We start from the raw sequence: 18481 nt of genomic DNA on the forward strand, positions 1-18481 counted from the left end.
GGCCTTGGGGCAGGAATAAGCTAGATGTGTTCAGGGAATACTTGTGTGATGATTTAGTCACTTTATGCCTCTTGTTACAAAATCGCAACTTCAGCTGCCTGTCCTTCCAAAGGCCAATATTCAAAAGATGAATATTGTTTGGAAAGGAATATGAGTTTTATTCAAGAAGCCAGCCACCTGCGAAGAAGTGGGACTCCTGTCCAAAAGCCAGCTCCCTGGTTTCTGCCTAGCCAGGAGAGTTTTAAGGGGGGGGGATCTTTAATCAGTGAGGGGGTGCGGTGGTCTATAACAGGTCCTGATTTCAAGTGAACTTTGTGGTGCCTCTTTATAGCTCTCAGCGCTGGAGGGTTGTGCAAGAGGTCTAACTGCTCTTCTGTGACATGGGAGGCCTTTCTATTCTTCTAGAAAGGAATGTAAGATTTAAAGATACCCAAGGAAGGTTGGTAAATCAATATGGAATTAAGAAGACCTATGAAATGTCACTGTGCTAGGGCACCTGGGTGGTTCCTTCTGCCTTCGACTCAGGTCATGATCCCAGGGTCCTGGGATTAAGCCCCATCTCAGGCTCTCTGCTCCGTGGGGAGCCTGCTTCTCCCTCTGCCTGCTTGTATTCTCTCTTTCTGTGTCACACAAATAAATAAAATCTTTTTAAAAAATCACCATCCTAGTTATGAAGATCAAGGTAGATCTATCTCCAAGATACTCTCTTGGTAGAATTTGAGTTTCTCGAAAACAAGCGCCTGCTAACTAACCACTGTGATAACGCCTGCGGCTAGCAAATGGAAGGTCTCAATATGCTTTGGAAAATACGCATGAATGGTTTTGAACTTGATACAACCGTGAACGGCTAGTGTCCCCATTCACAGATGTGGAAACTGAGGCTCATAGCCCACGAGGGGCTGGCCAGTCTTCAGTAACCTGGACGTGGCTGCCCTGAGAATGAAACCACCCTCCAATGCCCTCGCAGAGCCGTCTCCCGTGCTGAACCCCGAGGCAGAGCGGCATCCCACATCACCCCAGGAGCGCCCAAGTATCGGAATTTCCAAGCGCGGCGCGGGGCACTCTGGGAAGTGTAGTCCGGTCCGGTCTCCGTCTCCGGCGACTTCCGCTTCCGGCGGTCAGGGACTTCGCGCGAGGCTTGGGGAAAGACCCGAGAGAAGTGCTGCAGCCCGGGTAGGTATGGATGGTGTCTTCTTAGCTGCTGTCCTACTGTGTGTGGCCCGTCGTCGCAGCCACCAGGCAGAAGCGGAAATGGATCTCAGGACCCTTCCTGGCCTTTCTGGGCGCGCCCCAGATGGGGAAACGGGGCAGAGCGTGTTCAGCCAAAGAGGACGAGAGTCCAGGGTAGCTACCGAGTCAGGCGTTAGGATGCCTGGGTTATTATTCCGGGCCAGAGTGCTGTAGCCTGATGCTTCGGGCTGGGTTTCTGGAAGCAGAGACGTGGCTTCCAGTCCCGTTTCTGGCGCTTCCTGGCTGTGTGACCTCTTCGGAGCTTCAGGGGGTTTTACTTGTAGAGATCACACTACCCCTATTATTACCAAAATAAGAACAGAGGGAGAGCAAATGTGTCTAGCCAGGTGCTCCTGAATTGGAGACCAATATTATTATTTCAGAAAGAAGCAGGCAGGGCGCCTGGATGGCTCAGTGGGTTAAAGCCTCTGCCTTCAGGTCAGGTCATGATCCCAGGGTCCTGGGATCGAGCGCCGCATCGGGCTCTCTGCTCAGTGGCGAGCCTGCCTCCCCCCCTCTCACTCTGCCTGCCTCTCTGCCTACTTGTGATCTCTCTCTGTCAAATAAATAAATAAAACCTTAAGGAAAGAAAGAAAAAAAAAAGGCAGCAGCAGCAGCAGGCAGGGTGCCTGGGTGGGTCAGTGGGTTAAGCATCAGCCTTCTGCCCAGGTCATGATCCCAGATTCCCTAGGCAACAGCTCTCCATCGTGCTCCTGCTCAGCGTGGCGTCTGCTTGTTCCTCTGCTCCCCACCCTGTTCCTGCTCTCTCACTCTCTCTCTCTCAGATACAATCTGAAGAAGAAGAAAAAAGAGGAGGGGGATGGGGAAGGAAGGAAGGAGACAGTACAAGATTGGGGCTATGCATTGACCTGGAAGGGCTCCATCTCCTAGGTAGACCGTGGGCGGACAGCACTTGGCACCTCTTGCTGTCTTATCTTGAACAACTTTTGCTTTTAGAACTGAGAACCCCAAAGGGCACTTCCTGCTTCTGAAGAGCGCCTTTCTGTCTGTGAGAGCGTTTTTTTTACCCTGGAGGTGGTGGACAAGATTCCTTAACCAAAACTCTACTTAGGCTCCTCACAACTCTTCTCAGCAGGGCCTTGACTTTGGGACTTCTGTGTTCATTTCTGCATTATCCAGTTTTAGCAAAAATCCAGTTGAGTCAGTTCAGCCAGGACCCCCACCCTTGATATCTGATTGGGTTCCTCACCCTCCAGCATCCCCCAGGTGATGTCTGATCATGTTGGCCTGCCTTCAGCAAGAATTCTAGTAGGTTGATTTAGCCACAGTCTCCCTGATGTTTCCTCTTATTTTCATCCTCCCCCACCTTGGCTATAAAATGCTGCCTCCCTCACTACACACCCTTCGCAGTGATTCCTGCACCTTTCTCTGGTCCTGGATAAAGCCTTCCGTACCATTGTTTGCCAAGTGGCATGAATAACTTCCCTGAACAGTGGTTGAGAAAGAAGTGTATTTCTCTCACTCTGTGTGTGTGTGTGTGTTGCCATCTCTCTCTCTCTCACAGGCTGGCTCTCTGCATGGTTGCCTTCAGCCCTGAGTATGGCTGAAAAGATTTTTGAGGGAAGCTGGGCATTTTACCTCTCTTTCTCTTCCCTTCGCTTTGGCCTCCTGCCCTTTTGGAGAAAACCATTGAAGAAAGTATTGAAGCTAAGGACATTCTGGCTTCTGTTAGTGAGGGGAATGAACCACCAGGTGAACTACTGGCCTTTTTTTTTCTCCCCAAGATTGATTGATTTTTAGAGAGCAAGAGCGGGGGAGGGATAGAGGGACAGAATCTAAAGTGGACCCTGCTGAGCACAGAGCCTGATGTGGGGCTTGATCCAAAATCCAGAGCCACCCAGGAGCCCATGAACTAATGGTCTTTCTGTATAAATATTCTCCACTTAAACAACAGCGTCCCTCTCTCCACTCCTGCTTCATGTCTCCTTTTTTTTTTTTTTTTTAAGGCTTTTTTTATTTATTTGAGAGAGAGAGACCGAGTAAGAGAGAGCATGAGAGTGGGGAAGCAGACTCCCCATGGAGTCTGGGAGTCCGATTCAGGACTCGATTCCAGGACTCCGGGATCATGAGCTGAGCTCAAGGCAGTTGCCCAACCATCTGAGCCACCCCGGCGCCCTACATGTTTCTTTATAACACTGTCACTGCCTGTGTCATTCCCTTTGTTTGTGTGTGCCAGAAACAGCCCAGAAACCTGTTGATGTGTTTTGTTTATCTCACACAGGTCTTAAAACCAGTTTGAGTCTACATTCAAAATTAGGAGATTTCCCCTGAACATCTAGATATCAGACTTCAGTTAGACGGACTGGCAGCACGGGGGCTCTGTCCCCGGCTACTTCCCACATCCCTGACACTGGCTTCCAGCAGGAGCTGCCATTGTCCTGGCACTGCTGTGTCTCTTGTAGTGGGGATAGACTCTCCACATTTATGTCACTCTCCTACCTGGCAGTGCCAAAGACCAAGATGGCAAGTGTCTTTGTGCATAGCATGAATATCCCAGAATGTTGGGTGTGCCAGCTGTTTGTGTTGAACGGCCTGTCTTGCTTCCTTTCCTGCCCCTGGTCTGGAGTGGGTGGTGGTCTGAAGACCGAGGAGAATCATCAGTCATTCCAAGGACTGGCAGTTTGGGGGGGTCTAGTTGTATTATCTGGACTGAATTATGTCGTATGTTGAAGCCCTAACCCTCAATGTAACTATATTTGGAGAGAGGATTTGTAAGCGGTCATTAGGTAAAATGAGATGATAACAGGTGGGGCCCTAACCTGATAGGACTGTGACCTTAGTAAGGGGGATCATTCTCTGTTGGGGGAGGATACAGTGAGAAGGTAACAGTCCGCACGCTGGAAGAGAGCTCTCATGAGGGACTGAATCCACCGACACCGTGATCTTGGACTTCTAGCCTTCAGAACTGTAAGAAATCAATGTGTGTGGTCTAAGGCTCCCGGCTTCCGTGATATATGCTGCTGTGGCAGCCAGAGCAGACGAAGACCCGGTGTTTCCCAAGAGGAGCGTGTGAATCTTCACCCCCATTCTGAGTGATGCCTGGGCTGCCCACAAACCGGAGTTCAGCGGATGTCATCCAGATGAGTAAGGATTTCCAAGCATGCCTGGTGGTCCTTGAAGCCCCCTTCTTCCTCCACACTCCATCCTCCTTATCCTGGAGGTAGCTCTCCCTCAGAGGAATGGTCACGCTTTGCAAGGCTGTTCTTAACACGTTAGCTTCTCATTTGACCTGCTGGCTGCAGGGATAAGACATGAAGTTTCAAGTGCTGGGTGGCTGAGGGTGTAAACGGTGGCTATCTTCGGCCTCCCTGTTAACTGTTGCATCCTCTCATCTGTCTCCAATTTAATAATGGAACCAAAACACAAGCAGTCTCCAAGGAGAGATTTCCCAGGCATTCACAGCAAGCATTCTTTTCCCTCCTGCTTTGTGTTAATGAAAATAGTAACAATGCTGTTTACTGACTCCTTCTAGATTTCACGCTAGAGTGGAGTGTTTGAATGTATTAGATCATTGAATCCTAGTAAGTATCCTCTGGGGCACAGGTGCTGTCTATCTCCATCTGTACCACCATCATCATGTTTGTGAATGAAGTTTGTGTAAGGCTGAGCTGCAGACGTCAACGTCTGAAAAACAAATTCCTCCCACTCATAATTCAGTCATCAAGCAATTATTTACTGAGCACCTCTGTGAACCAAGCAGATCTGCCCACTGTGTTTTGAAAACCAGGGGGTATTGTGGCCCCAAGTGGCCCCCTCAAAGGATAACCTTGAGGCAGGACCAGAGTCTGGCGAGGAATCATTCGTATATTTATTCCAAGGCAGGCCTCTGATTACCTGGCTGGTGTTCAGGAGAATCTTAGGGGAGTCGTTGGGGCCACAGACTCGGGAGTGGACCTGCCTGAGTTTGATTTGGCTTTTCCCCTTTCCTAGCTGTGTGGCCTTTAGTAGGGCTATGCCCTCTGAGCCTCAGTTTACTCATCTAGAATTTGGGTCATAATGATACCTATACAAGAGAGTCCTTGTGAAGATTTAAGTAGCACAGTAAAGAATTCCCCTGGACTGAGGAAGTGCTTAAAAAACATTGGGACCCTTGCATAGCTCTGTTGACTGAGCGTCTGCCTTTGGCTCAGGTCGTGATCCCAGGGTCCTGGGATCAAGTCCTGCATTAGCCGGAAGCCTGCTTCTCCCTCTGCCTGCTGCCCCCCCACTCATGCTTTCTCTCTCTCTCTCTGACAAATAAATAAATAAAATCTATTTATTTATTTATTTATTTAATTTTTTTTTTTTTTTTTTTTTAAAGATTTTATTTATTAATTTGACAGAGAGAAATCACAAGTAGACGGAGAGGCAGCCAGAGAGAGAGAGAGAGGGAAGCAGGCTCTCCGCCGAGCAGAGAGCCCGATGCGGGACTCGATCCCAGGACTCTGAGATCATGACCCGAGCCGAAGGCAGCGGCTTAACCCACTGAGCCACCCAGGCGCCCCTATTTATTTAATTTTTTAAAAGATTTTATTTATTCATTTGACAGACAGAGATCACAAGTAGGCAGAAAGGCAGGCAGAGAAAGAGGAAGGGAAGCAGGCTCCCCGCAGAGAGCCTGACGCGGGGCTCGATCTCAGGACCCTGAAATCATGACCTGAGCCGAACCCACCGAGCCACCCCGGCGCCCCAATAAAATCTTTTTTTTTTTTTTTTTTTAAAGATTTTATTTATTTACTTGACAGAGAGAAATCACAAGTAGATGGAGAGGCAGGCAGAGAGAGAGAGGGAAGCAGGCTCCCTGCTGAGCAGAGAGCCCGATGCGGGCCTCGATCCCAGGACCCTGAGATCATGACCTGAGCCGAAGGCAGCGGCTTAACCCACTGAGCCACCCAGGCGCCCAAATCTTTTTTAAAAGATTAAAAAACATTGGCTTTTATTATTGCCTCATGGAAGCCTTAGAAAAAGTGTATGGGTGCCTAGGTGGCTCAGTTGGTTAAGCAGCTGGCTCTTGGTTTCGGCTCAGATCATGATCTTGGGGTCCTGGGATCAAGCCCTGAGTTGGGCTCCACACTTGGGGGTCTGCTTCAGGATTCTCTCTGAAAAAAAAAAAAAAAAAAATTTTTTTTTAAGTGTAATAAAACACCCATTCTATATTAGTTTTGAGGCATGCCAGCTCTCCAATGACTCTTTTAGATAATTTAGTCAAATTAAACTGTTTGATTTGTATATTGAGTTTTTAGTTCTCGGTCATTTGGACATTGAGAAATTGCTACCAAAGATGAGAACTTTTGGAGGGCTTGACTGTATACCCTGTTTTCCTTCTAGTTAATAAGAGCAAGTGTGGCTGAGCCGATGTCCCAGATGTGATGACAGAACTATGTCTTCACTCTGACAAGATATTCCCCTCTGTCTTCAGAGAACGGTCCGTACGTGCTGCAAACTTCTGTGAGTATGAGGCTCCCATTTTAACTTGAACTGTTTTGTAGACCCCATAAACACTGTGAAAACAAGCTACAGCTACAAGAATAACACTACAAGAATAGTGATCTGTGTGCTTAACTATAAATACTTTTCTTTTTTTTTAAAGATTTTACTTATTTATTTGATAGAGAGAGAAATCGCAAGTAGGCAGAGCAGTAGGAAGAGGGGGAGGGGGAAGCAGACTCCCTGCTGAGCATAGAGTCCGATACGGGGCTCGATCCCAGGACCCTGGGATCATGACCTGAGCCAAAAGCAGAGGCTTAACCCACTGAGCCACCCAGGCGCCCCACTATAAATACTTTTCATTCAGACTGTGAACAGTGCTTGGGTCCTTAGTGGACCCAGTGACCTCTTACGGGAACTCCACGGTGCCACGTACCCAGGACCCACACCCTGAGACCCGCATACTTCATCTCCTTGGGGCCGCAAGTCATGACGCTAGAGCCGATGCTTGAGGAGCATTGGTTATGCACTGGACATTGTTACAGGTGCTGTACAATCAGTCTCATCTAATCCTGTCCCTCAGCTCTCTGAAGCCAGAGCTATGGCAGTCCCCATTTCACAGGTGAGGAAGGTAAGGCGTACCTAGTTAATAAGTAGTGGGACCAGGATTTGAAGCACAGGTTAGGAGTGTTTTCTGTGGATGCCCAAATTCATCCTGACTTATATTTGTTAGGGACTGCATGTTTGTGTGTCCCCCAAAATAGAATTAAGACCGAAATCCGAGGGGCACTTGGGCGACACAGTTGGTTAATGCCTGCCTTCAGGTCTGGTCATGATCCCAGGGTCCTGGGATCCAGCCTTATGTCAAACTCTCTGCTTAGTGGGGAGTCTGGTTCTCCCTCTGCCCCTCACCCTGGTCATGCTCTCCCTCCCTCCCTCTCTCTGTCAAATAAATAAAATCTTTTATTTTTAAAAAATTTTATTTAGTTATTTGACAGAGATCACAAGTAGGCAGAGAGGCAGGCAGAGAGAGGGGGAAGCAGGCTGCCCACTGAGCAGAGAGCCCGATGCAGGGCTCGATCCCAGAACCCTGGCATCATGACCTGAGCCGAAGGCAGAGGCTTAACCCACTGAGCCACCCAGGCACCCCTCAAATAAATAAAATCTTAAGAAGAAAAAGAAAAAGACTGAAATCCTAAACAAACCCACACAAGATCTGGAGCAAAGCAGAAACTTGTCCTTTAAACCTCTGTTGGTTGTAGTCACTGAAAATTGCCCAGACAGGAGAGAGCCAGGCCTTGGTCACTACATTGACTTGCTAACTTCTGGATATATGGCACTGAGGAGAAGCTGCCTGGTCCCCACAGCTAACCAGGAGGCAGTTAGAAAGGGGAAGGCATGGCATAGCTTTGAAAATGCTGGCATCCCCAGAGCTCTCCGCTCCCTTACACACAGCCCAGCACACTCTGCAATCAGATCAGGGTCTTGCAGTCCTACAGAACCTGCTGGTTTTCCCTCAGATTCTCCACCTGCCTCTTCTTTGTTCCTCCTTTCCCCTCTCCTGCTTTATTTGTTCTATCTTCTTCCTGCCCTGCTGCATCCTTCGACTTGTTCGAAGGTCCCCCTTGCACATTCTCCTCCCAAAGCAAACTGAGCTCAGGCCTAAGGACCACTTCCTTGAGTAAGTGTACACTTTGGTGTTAGTTCATTCTAACATTCTTGCCTGGCCAGCAACCCCATGCTGAAGGAGAAACTGAGGCATATATGGTTCTGCCTTTCTACAGGCCCCAGCACAAGGCTGTGGAGGCCTGGGACAGTCCTGAAATCTGCCCTTAAAGATGCCTCCCACTTAGGGAGGGGCAGTGAAATTAGTCACGGGCAGTCCAGTGTCTTGTTCTGCTCCATGTGCCCACAATAAAAACTGGATATTGGATGTAGTAGGAAAAATGAAACACGAGAGAGAATGGCGAGTAGGATTGGAAGAAATGCTAGTGGGAAGATGGGGTAAGGTGCTAGGTCTGGGGATGCCACAGCTGAAGGACTTGGGAATCTCCTGGTCCTTACGTTAGTGACGATGTTTATGGAGCACTTATGATGTGCTAAGCAGCTAACCCTCTCCATGACCTTTACCTGCTTAAATTCCAGGGGCTTAGTCTCTCCCAGGCTGCATAGCAACACCAAGGACCTTCTGTTCATGGTGCCTGCTTGATACAAAGCAGAGCTCAATAAATATTTATTGATTAAATTAACAAATAAATAAGCAATTGGTAGCCAACATGCCCCAAACAGGTAACTTTCTGGGTCTTCATTAACTAGTCTCTAAAATGAAGAGGTGGGGGCGCCTGGGTGGCTCAGTGGGTTAAGCCGCTGCCTTTGGCTTGGGTCATGATCTGAGGGTCCTGGGATCGAGTACCGCATGGGGCTCTCTGCTCAGCAGGGAGCCTGCTTCCCTCTCTCTCTGCCTGCCTCTCCATCTACTTGTGATATCTCTCTGTCAAATAAATAAATAAAATCTTAAAAAAAAAAAAAATGAAGAGGTGGACTAGAACAGATGCCAGGGTTCTAACCTCATTCCAGCTCTCCACTTACTGAGTATATATGGACCTTAGGCAGGTTGTTGAACCTCTGTGTGTCTCCTTTCCTCATCTATAAAATATTGCTAACAGTGCCTACTTCCCACTGTTGTTTGTTTTTTAAGATTTTATTTATTTGACAGAGAGTGAGAGAGCACAAGTAGGGGGAGGGGAAGAAGCAAGCTCCCCACTGAGCCGGGAACCAATGCGGGGATCCCAGGACCCTGAGATCATGATCCCAGCCAAAGGCAGCTGTTGGACCCAGCCATCCAGGCACCAACCCCGCCCCCCCTCCCTGGCCATGGTTGTTGGAAAGATGAATTGTTAATAATTGGAAAGTACTTAAAACAGAGCCTGGTACGTACAAAGTACCATGTAAGTAGAAATGTAAATTCACAAGTCCCCGGCCGCAGTGTATTTTTCTCAGGCCAGGGGAGGGCGAATGGAAAGGATGCAGGGAGAATTGCCCAGAACCTGCGGCGCCTCGAAAACCTTGCCCGGTCACTGAAGGTGCAAGGACTACTTTACCCATAATGCCTCCCCTGGACCCGCTCACGCGGTCTCATTCTCATCGTCTTACTGGTGGTCGACCACAGTTCAAGGACTACGTTGCCCACAATGCCCGCCGTGGACCCGCCTATCCAGACTCAGTCCCGCACTCGACAGCCGGCTCGGCCAGTAGCGCGGGGACTACATTACCCACAATGCGCCGGTGGGCCCGCCCACGGCGTGCTGAATTTGCGGCTCACGAGGACCCGTTTGGGGTGTTCGTTGTGCGGGTTTGTTTGTCTCGTCTGAGGGAGGCTTGTCTGCTGCGCCTCCTGCTCCCACGGTCCACTCTCGGCCGGGCCTGCCTCGCTGCCGGTGAGTGCGGGTGCGGGGCGCGGGGTCCCGGCTCGGGCTTCCATCCCGGGCCCACGTCAGAGCCCGGGTTTGTGCTCGGCCTGGGCTGCCGCTCACCCTCCACCTGAGGACGAAGCCGGGGAAAGCAGCCCGGCCGGGGACTCCCAGCACTCCCAGGACCCTGGAGTTGGAGAGGCCGAGGTGACCATCCAGTCGGGGGTACCCGGCGGGCCTACGGGGCTTGCAGGGCCCGAAACCGGAGGTCAGGTGGTGACAGAATCCGCGTCCTCGTAGTCAGAGGGCGCCCTGGTTCTCACCATGTTTCCAAAGGGACCCCAGCCCAAGGGGGGCAGCCGTGGTAACAAACACCGCGTTTCTCTAACTCTGATCCTATTCCAGGCAATGCGCGAAACCCTTTCCAAAAACCCTTTAGTCTTCTCAGCAGCCTCTGTGTAGGGATACCATTTTCTCCGCTTTTTGAATGCGGAACCGAGGCTCGGAGGGTTTGAGTAACTTGCCTGGGAATTAGCAGGGGGTAGCCGCAAGAACCCTTTAACCTACAAATTAAAGCCGTTTTCTTTTGCCAGTGAGCGTGAGTTGGCTCTCTGGGGCTTGTGGGTAGATGCTTACCTAGCCCTAACACCGCACAAAGATGATTTTACTGTTTCCGTACAGAGCCCTGCAAACCTCTTTTCCAGTGTCTGGCCTGAGGTACCAGGAAGCACAAATTTGAACCCTGAGGCACTAGAAAGCAAAACCCACCCCAGACAATGGCCACCACACCTGGTCTCCAGCCTCCACCGCCCCTGGACCAAGATGAGATCTTGATCGTGAAGGTGGAGGAGGATTTCTGCTGGGAAGAGGAGCCCTCCCTGGAGCCAGAAGACCCCAGCCCTGAGACCTTCCGCCAGCTCTTCCGGCTCTTTTGTTACCAGGAGGTGGCGGGGCCGCGGGAGGCCCTGAGCCGCCTCTGGGAGCTCTGCTGCCGCTGGCTGCGGCCAGAGCTGCGCACCAAGGAGCAGATCCTGGAGCTGCTGGTGCTGGAGCAGTTCCTGATGGTGCTGCCAGGGGAGATCCAGGCCCGGGTGCGGGAGCAGCAGCCGGAGAGTGGTGAGGAGGCCGTGGTCCTCGTGGAAGGGCTGCAGCGGGAGCCCAGGAAACAGAGGCAGCGGGTGAGGTGGGGGGCAATTTGGCCCTGAGGTGAGGAAACGGGGCCCCAAGACCTCAGGGCCCTGCCCTCTTTGGAAATTCCTTGGAAATTTCCAAATTTCAGAGCTCAGAGCCACGGCCTGCCTGGGTCCCTTGGGGGGGGTGGGGGACTGGGACTGCCTGCCCCTGTGAATTGAAGAAGGCAACTGAGGACTGTCACAGCCTTGGCTGATGGGTGTAAATCCATCGACTAAGCACAGGTAGCCCACTAGCTGTGTGGTTTGGTTCGTCAGCATCATCCCCGTGGGAGGTCAGACACAGCTTTTGACGGGAGGGAGGGTATAGACTTTCCCAGGCAAGGTGCTGGGGGTTGAAGAGATCCCAAAATGAGGAGGAAGAAAAAGCAGGGGCTGGTGGATGCCCTGGTTAGAGCCCCCCATGTCCCCAGGCTCTCTGGAGCTGTGCCATCCCAGGCAGTGGCTACTGGCCACATGTGGGTTTTTTTTTAAGTTACAACTAAATATGTCATTGTAGTTCCTAGGTCACACCAGGCACATTTCAAGGGCTCAGTTGTCACACGTGGCCAGTGGCCCCTATACTGGATACTAGACAACGAAGATGTAGGACGCTTTGTCGTCATGCAAAGTTCTGTGGACAGCATCACTCTAGGGCACACTCCCAGCTTCTAAGAAAATCTGAGGAGTGGGAAGTCTTACAGATTTGTCTTGCTTTGATTAGATTAGTTTTTCTAGACTAAATATTTGGCAAATATGGACAGGTGACCTTTCTTCTTGTGGTGGTACCATTGGCCATACACTGCTTTCCTATTTGCCCAGTAGCATAGACACATCCCTCCCCAAACTTGACCATAGTGTGAGTTGATTGCAGTAGGCAGATCCTGCTGTTGTGGCCGGTGGGAATTCAGGATGCCTTCCCAGCCCCTCTAGCCTTGGCGTTGGGGTTCTTAGCACGGCTTCCCTCTGGCTCCGTGCACCCCATAACCTTTGGGGACTGTCTCCTCTTAGAAGTGTGCAATGTTGAGCCTGACACAGGGGTCCCTGGCAGTGGTTTCACTGTTCCTCGGAGATGTCTCTTGTCCCAAGTACTGTTGCAGAGTTCAGTAAACTCCAAGACCCAAGTTCATCCTCTTCACCTTCTCTGGAGTTGGGAAATAGATGGTTTCAGAGCACCGGCAGGTGAATTTTAAAAATGCAGCACATGAAATAGTGCGAACTTCAGAAATGAGACCTGATTGGGGATCTTCCTGGCCCAGGAAGGAAGGATAAGAATATGATGGGGAGAGACTGGGGAGACTCATCCAGGGACAGAGCAGGTCTCACTTTGTCACACTTGGGAGCGTGACCTCTTCGCAGCTACATTCCTTCTTCCAGCATGTCTGGAGGGAGGACTGTGTGGCATGTGGTGGGCTGTGGGGGTAGACAGGGAGAGGAAGCCCTGGGTGGGGGTGGGGGGGTGAGGCACAGTTGGGCAGAGCCTGGGAACAGGAGGATGGCCAGGGGTGCCCGAGACAGTGGTTGGGGACCCCATGGGTTTTCTCCCAACCTTCTGGGAGCTGGTGGACAGATCTCTGTCTGCATGCAGGGCCTGGAGGTGCTCCCTAATGATGTAGCGCCCCATGGGGCAGGAGAACAGTCCTTGAAACACCAAGTGGAGGCCAGGCCAGAGGAGCTGTCTCCGGAGGAAGGGTCTGGATGCTCCAGCCAGCAGCCCCCATCCCAGCGGAGCCGCAGACCAAAGAGGGGCCCCCAGCTCTTGCCAAAGAGGGGTGAGTAGCCATCCCTCTAGATAACAGAAGGCCTGCAGGGGAAGGAGGCAGAGGGAAGGGGGTATCACAGGAGGCTGTGCATGTGGGAAGGATAAGTTGCAAAGGTGGGGAGTAGTTGCATCTGTCTGGGCCTTCGCTACTTTGTGCACTGGTGGGCTGTGTGGCCTTCTCTGGCAACTCTGCTCTTTCCTCAGGCCCAGTGGCCTCCCAGCATCAGGAGACAGCAGCTTCGGCCACATCCTTCGTTCCGTCATGGTCCCAGGTGAGTGCATGTTCTCAGTTTGCATCTTTCCTGTGTGTACCCTGCCCTTGTCATGGGGGCACTTCTCTCCTGTCAGGTCCAACTCGCAGAGGCATTCCCTTGTGGAATGGCCCCTTTACCCTGACTTTCTCCTCCCGAGGTCGTTTCTCAGATCCCGTCGAGTATTAGTTGTGCCCCCAGAGGATTCTGGGGCTTAATGGTGAGCTGGGGCAGTTGTTTCCAACCCAGCCAGGAGCTAGACTCTTTTGACTTTGGGCAAAAATATGGATTCCTCCCCCGCCCTGGCCTGGAATTGAACTCTCCTTTGCTTGTTCGTTTAAATAACAGCTTTATTGAGGGGCGTCTGGGAGGCTCAGTTGGTTAAGCACCTGACTCTTGATTTGGGCTCAGGGTTGGGAGATCAAACCCCATGCAGGCTCTGCCCTCAGTAGGGGGTCTGCTGGAGACTCTCTCTGCCTCTCCTCCTCCACCTGCTCATGCTACTCTTGCTCTTTCTAAAATAAATAAATATTTTTTAAAAAATACAGCCTAGGGCGCCTGGGTGGCTCAGTGGGTTAAGCCACTGCCTTCGGCTCAGGTCATGATCTCAGGGTCCTGGGATCGAGTCCCGCATCGGGCTCTCTGCTCGGCAGGGAGCCTGCTTCCCTCTCTCTCTCTCTCTCTCTCTCTCTGCCTACTTGTAATCTCTCTCTGTCAAATAAATAAATAAAATCTTTAAAAAAAAAAAAAAAAATAAAAATAAAAATAAAAAAAATAAAAAATACAGCCTTATCGAGGTGTAATTCACACACACCCGGCTCAGCTGTTCGGAGTGCATGGCATTTAGCCTATTTATAGAGTTATGCAGCCATCGTCCCAGTTTCTCCCAGTGGAGAAACACTTTCCTCCCCAGCACACCCCATACCCATTAGCAGCAGCCCCCCATTTCCCCTTCCCCAGCCCCTGGCAACCTGTTTTCTGTCTGTACAGATTTGCCTCTTCTAGACCTTGTTTGCTTGGGTTTTCATCTGCTCCTTGAGTCAGTTTGGTGCTAGATTTGGAACGACTAGCCTAGAGGCTTCCCGAAGTTCCCAAGACACCCCACTCGGGTCCTAGGGCTGGCTGAGCTGAGGCAGGGCATGCCTAACTCATGCCCCTGGAGAACCTGGGCCCCAGTGACTGAATGCACAGGGGAACCGGCTGCTCCAGACAGTGAATCTGTCTGCACTGTCTCTGGCCCCGCAGCAGAGGGACAGAGTGCGGCGGTGATGGTGTCCTCCCAGGGAGCAGGATTCAGCCGTTCTGTAAACAGAGCCTGAGGAGGAGGGGTGGACAACAGCCTATGGAGAGGGAAGGTATTGGAGAGAGGAAGTTGGGGGAGACAAGCAGGACCTGCCATTGTGATACAGGCGGAGGGGGGTCGGTGAGCCCACCAGGCTGACCCACATTACAGAGCCGCAGTGTGGGACTGGGTGGTTTGCATTCCAGCAGGTGCCAGTGACCTTGGAGGACATGGCAGCGTACCTGTCCCAGGAGGAGTGGGAGAGCCCGGACCCAGCTCAGCGGGACTGTAGCTGGGACGCACTGCCGGAACACAGGGGTAACGTGCGGAGAGGCCCCGGCCACTGCTCATCGGTGGCGTGTCTGATGTGGGCCGGTCTCAGGAAGGGGGGCTTCTTCCCCAGGCTGGCTGTGCCCGGGTGGGTTCCGTGGGCCAGGGCCACTCCCTGGAGAGTCTGCTCAGCAAGCAGCTGGGTGCAGCCTGCCAAGCCAGGGTTGCTAGTGACCCTGCAGGGCCCGGACGTCAGGGGCCCGGACGCAGTGGGGAGACTATGGCTGCTCACCTCACCTGAGGCAGGTGCCCACAGCGGTCCTGGGTTCCTTGTTCTTTTGTGCCTTCACCCATGTGGTTGGTCCAGTTTCACATCTGCCTCTGTGCTGCCCACAGCCCTGTGGGTCGAGTTGCTCCTGGCAAGGCCTTGACCATCCACAGCCTCTCCTGACCACCTCCACCCCCAGCTCCCCACACAGCACCGCTGCTCTCCGTGCTCCGCTCTCTTGACATTCCAGATACCCGTTCACTCCCTGCAATACGTTCAGCTCAAGGAACTGAGCTGCCTCTTGGTATCAGTTGGGTTTCTTCAGAGAAACAGAACCAGTTGTGTGTATGTATGTGTATAAGTTAAGACATTTGTTTTAAGGAATTGGCTCACAGGATGGTGACTTCTGGCAAGCATAAAATCATAGGACAGGCCTGCAGACTGGAAATTTGAGTGAGAATTGATGTTCCAAGTCTGATATCTGCAGGGCAGCCAACTGACTAGAAACCTGGGTGGGATTTCTGTATTGCAGTCTTGAGGTAGAATTTCTTCTCTGGGGGAGGTACCTGGCTGGCATAGTCGGTTTAGTGTCCACCTTGATGTCCGCTCAGGTCATAATCTCAAGGCCTGCAAGGGGCTCCATGCTGGGCAGGAAGTTTGCTTAGGATTCTCTCTCTCCCTCTGCCCCTCTCTGCTAAGCCTCAGGTTCTGCTCTTAAGACCTTCTACTGATGAGTTGAGGCCCACCTACAGTATGGAGGGTGATCTGCTTTTTTTTATAGTCACCTGATTATAACTGTTATGCAGATCTACAGATAACATTGTGAGAGGTTATTTATGGCTGTGGTTTGTTTGATTAAACACCAAAACACTGTTGACATTGAGGCTGTAGAATTCTGTTATGATGCCGTCTTGTGAGCTATAGGATGTTCACCTGCATCCCTGGCTTCCACCCACTAGCAGCAAGTGTGACAACCAAAAATGCCTTCAGACACTGCCCAGTGCCCTCTGAGGGCCGACACTGCCCCGGGATGAGACCTAAAGGTTATGGGCCTAGACTCTAGAGCCCACCCTGTAACTTACTAGTCGAGTGACTTTGGGTGAGTTCCTCAACATCCCTGTGCCTCAGTTTCCCCATCTTATCATGGGGGCAGTAACAGCACCCACCTCACTGGCGTTGTGAGGGTTTCATGGGCTGCTGGCCATGGTTCATTATCTCCATTTGGGGTCTGACACTCCCCTGCTAAGTGCTCTGAGCCTCGCTCTCATGTTCCTCAGATGGGACCGCTGCCCAGCCTCTGCCCTCTTATTAGACACATATCCTCTCCCCGTGAGGGCCTCAGGGACTGTGCTTTCTCTGTCCCAGGGCTTGGGCTACAACTTGATGGAGAGGACGCCAGGGAGGACGTGTCGATGAGAAGGGAGCGGGACCGAGAGCCGGCCGGGGTCATGACCAGACCTGAGCAGCCGCTGGAAAGAGCAGGACCCCGACGAGTCGAAAAGCCGTACATGTGCCCTGAGTGTGGCAAAGGCTTTAGCAAAACGTCCCACTTGACCAAGCACCAGCGCACGCACACCGGGGAGCGGCCCTACAAGTGTCAGGTGTGCGGGAAGGGCTTCAGTGACCGCTCCAACTTCAGCACGCACCAGAGGGTCCACACCGGCGAGAAGCCGTACGCATGCGCTGAGTGCGGGAAGCGCTTCAGCCAGAGCTCCAGCCTGGTCATCCACCGCAGGACGCACACCGGGGAGCGGCCTTATGCCTGTGCGGAGTGCGGGAAGCGCTTCAGCAACAGCTCCCACTTCAGCGCGCACCGGAGGACGCATGCGGGCGAGAAGCCCTTCGTGTGCCCAGCCTGTGGCAGGGGCTTCCGCCGGGGCACGGACCTCCACAAACACCAGCGGACCCACAGCGAAGAGCAGCACCCACCGGGCCCACAGAGCCCCGCAGCGCGGCTCCAGGAGGCCCCCGGGCCGAAGCCTGGCCGCCACTCACTGAGCTACCTGCCTCGGGGGGCCCGGTCAGAATTTCACGGTCAGAGTTCATGAAGCTGCTGGAGTTACTCTCTTGGAACCAGAACCCTAACCTGAAGGCATTTCGGACACACCTCATTTGCCCCTGCTGGGGGCCCAGCTGATGGCTGTGGGATGTTTCAGGTGGCCAGGCTGAGGGAAGAATCCGGGCACTGAGTGTGGCAGTGACGGCTGGACATGGAGTGGGTAGACCTGGGCTGTGGGGCCGCTGTCCAGATGAGCACAGCCTGGGTGGCTTAGCACCCCAGGGATGGATTCTCACTGTTCAGGGGGCCGGAAGTCCGATTCAAGGCATAGGCAGGGCTGCTGCTTTCCAGATGCCCTGATGGGAGTCACCATCCCACGCCTCTCTTCTGGCTTCTGATGTTGCCGGCGTCCGCAGTGTTCTCACCTTCCGGCCCCTTCGCTCCCGTCTCTGCCTCTCTGCTCTGGTGTCCTCTCTAAGGGCACAGTCCTTCGATTTAGGGCCCCCAGTCCAGAATGACCTCATCTTAATTACATCTGCAAAGACCTTCTTTCCAAATAAGGGCACATCTGAGGTTGTGGGTGGACGTGAAGCTGGGGACACTTTGTCGGCCCATTTTGGGGAGGCCTCAACAGCTCCTGTTTCTTGCAGTGTTAACACACCCTAGCCTTTCCTGGCCTCTCACCTTCCCCTCCAGCCTTGCTACACTCAGTGTGTAGGCCGTGGAGGCTTTTCTGTGTCCCTGTGTTATCAGCGGGACCGTGGGGGGAGTTGGGGGTCACCTTCACAGATCCACAGCTGTTCTAAAGGATGAATGCCTGGTGTGGGAACACTTCCCTGATACCCCATCTTCCAGCCTCCGCAGACTGTGAGGAAGCCTGTGGATTTTACCTGTCTTCCCATCTGTCCCCACGGCAGGAGTCCATGGTTGTCTTTGTTCCAGCCCCAAGTGGCCAGGACAGAGGCAGCCTTGGCTGACCCACTGGGTCTTTCTGAGGCAGACAGGAAGCTGACGCTCCCATAGAGGGTCCTTGTTCTATTTCGTCACTGGAGTTGGGGCAGCTGCTGAAACCCCTTGGTTCTGGAACATTCCATGTAGGGAGTGTGGCAGTTTCCCATGGTGGGGTTGCCTTGGGCCTTGTCTTGTGCTCCATTCTGTTTGTTACCCAATCACTGTAGGTATTTTCCATCTTTCAGTGTAACCCAGGTTCCAGGATGTGTGATTTGTTCTTGGTTCCTTTAATAAACAAAGTCGGTCCCTCTGGCCTCGTGTGCTCTGCCCTGTGTGTTTTCCAGAGAAGGGGCCACTCAGTTGAAGCACGGTTTTACTTTCTAGGCCTGCTTCCAGGGCTCGAGCATGCCTGGCGGTGCCGACCACCCTCCTTCCCTATATGGCCGTGAGTCTGCAGGCTCA

At 52.4% G+C, this 18481-nt stretch overlaps 1 protein-coding gene across 8 annotated transcripts; it reads left to right on the top strand.

Moving 5' to 3' along the window:
* The first annotated feature begins 1091 nt into the window (after positions 1-1091).
* ZNF500 (zinc finger protein 500) lies at positions 1092-18333 on the top strand. 8 transcript variants are annotated; one of them, XM_004750480.3, is made up of 8 exons: positions 1098-1173; positions 4148-4335; positions 6559-6678; positions 10749-11245; positions 12825-13008; positions 13203-13270; positions 14738-14849; positions 16435-18333. In XM_004750480.3, exons 4-8 carry the CDS (start codon positions 10844-10846, stop codon positions 17115-17117), a joined length of 1449 nt encoding a protein of 482 aa, XP_004750537.1. In that variant the 5' UTR covers positions 1098-1173; positions 4148-4335; positions 6559-6678; positions 10749-10843; the 3' UTR covers positions 17118-18333. The 8 variants fall into 8 exon arrangements, with proteins under 8 accessions (XP_004750541.1, XP_004750537.1, XP_004750539.1 ...); XM_004750482.3 differs by having other exon boundaries at positions 1107-1173; positions 4186-4335; XM_004750477.3 differs by having other exon boundaries at positions 1148-1173; positions 3473-4335.
* Positions 18334-18481: the final 148 nt, after the last annotated feature.

This window comes from Mustela putorius, unplaced genomic scaffold, assembly GCF_011764305.1.
Source record: "Mustela putorius furo isolate JIRA1106 unplaced genomic scaffold, ASM1176430v1.1 tig00004007_pilon_pilon_pilon, whole genome shotgun sequence".
Lineage (NCBI taxonomy): Eukaryota > Metazoa > Chordata > Mammalia > Carnivora > Mustelidae > Mustela > Mustela putorius.

Coding starts and splice junctions, on each gene's coding strand:
- ZNF500 (XM_004750484.3), top strand. CDS start 10,844: ATGGCCACCACACCTGGTCTCCAGCCTCCACCGCCCCTGGACCAAGAT. Junction 13,271..14,737: donor TCGTTCCGTCATGGTCCCAG/GTGAGTGCATGT, acceptor TTTGCATTCCAG/CAGGTGCCAGTGACCTTGGA. Junction 14,850..16,434: donor CGCACTGCCGGAACACAGGG/GTAACGTGCGGA, acceptor TCTCTGTCCCAG/GGCTTGGGCTACAACTTGAT.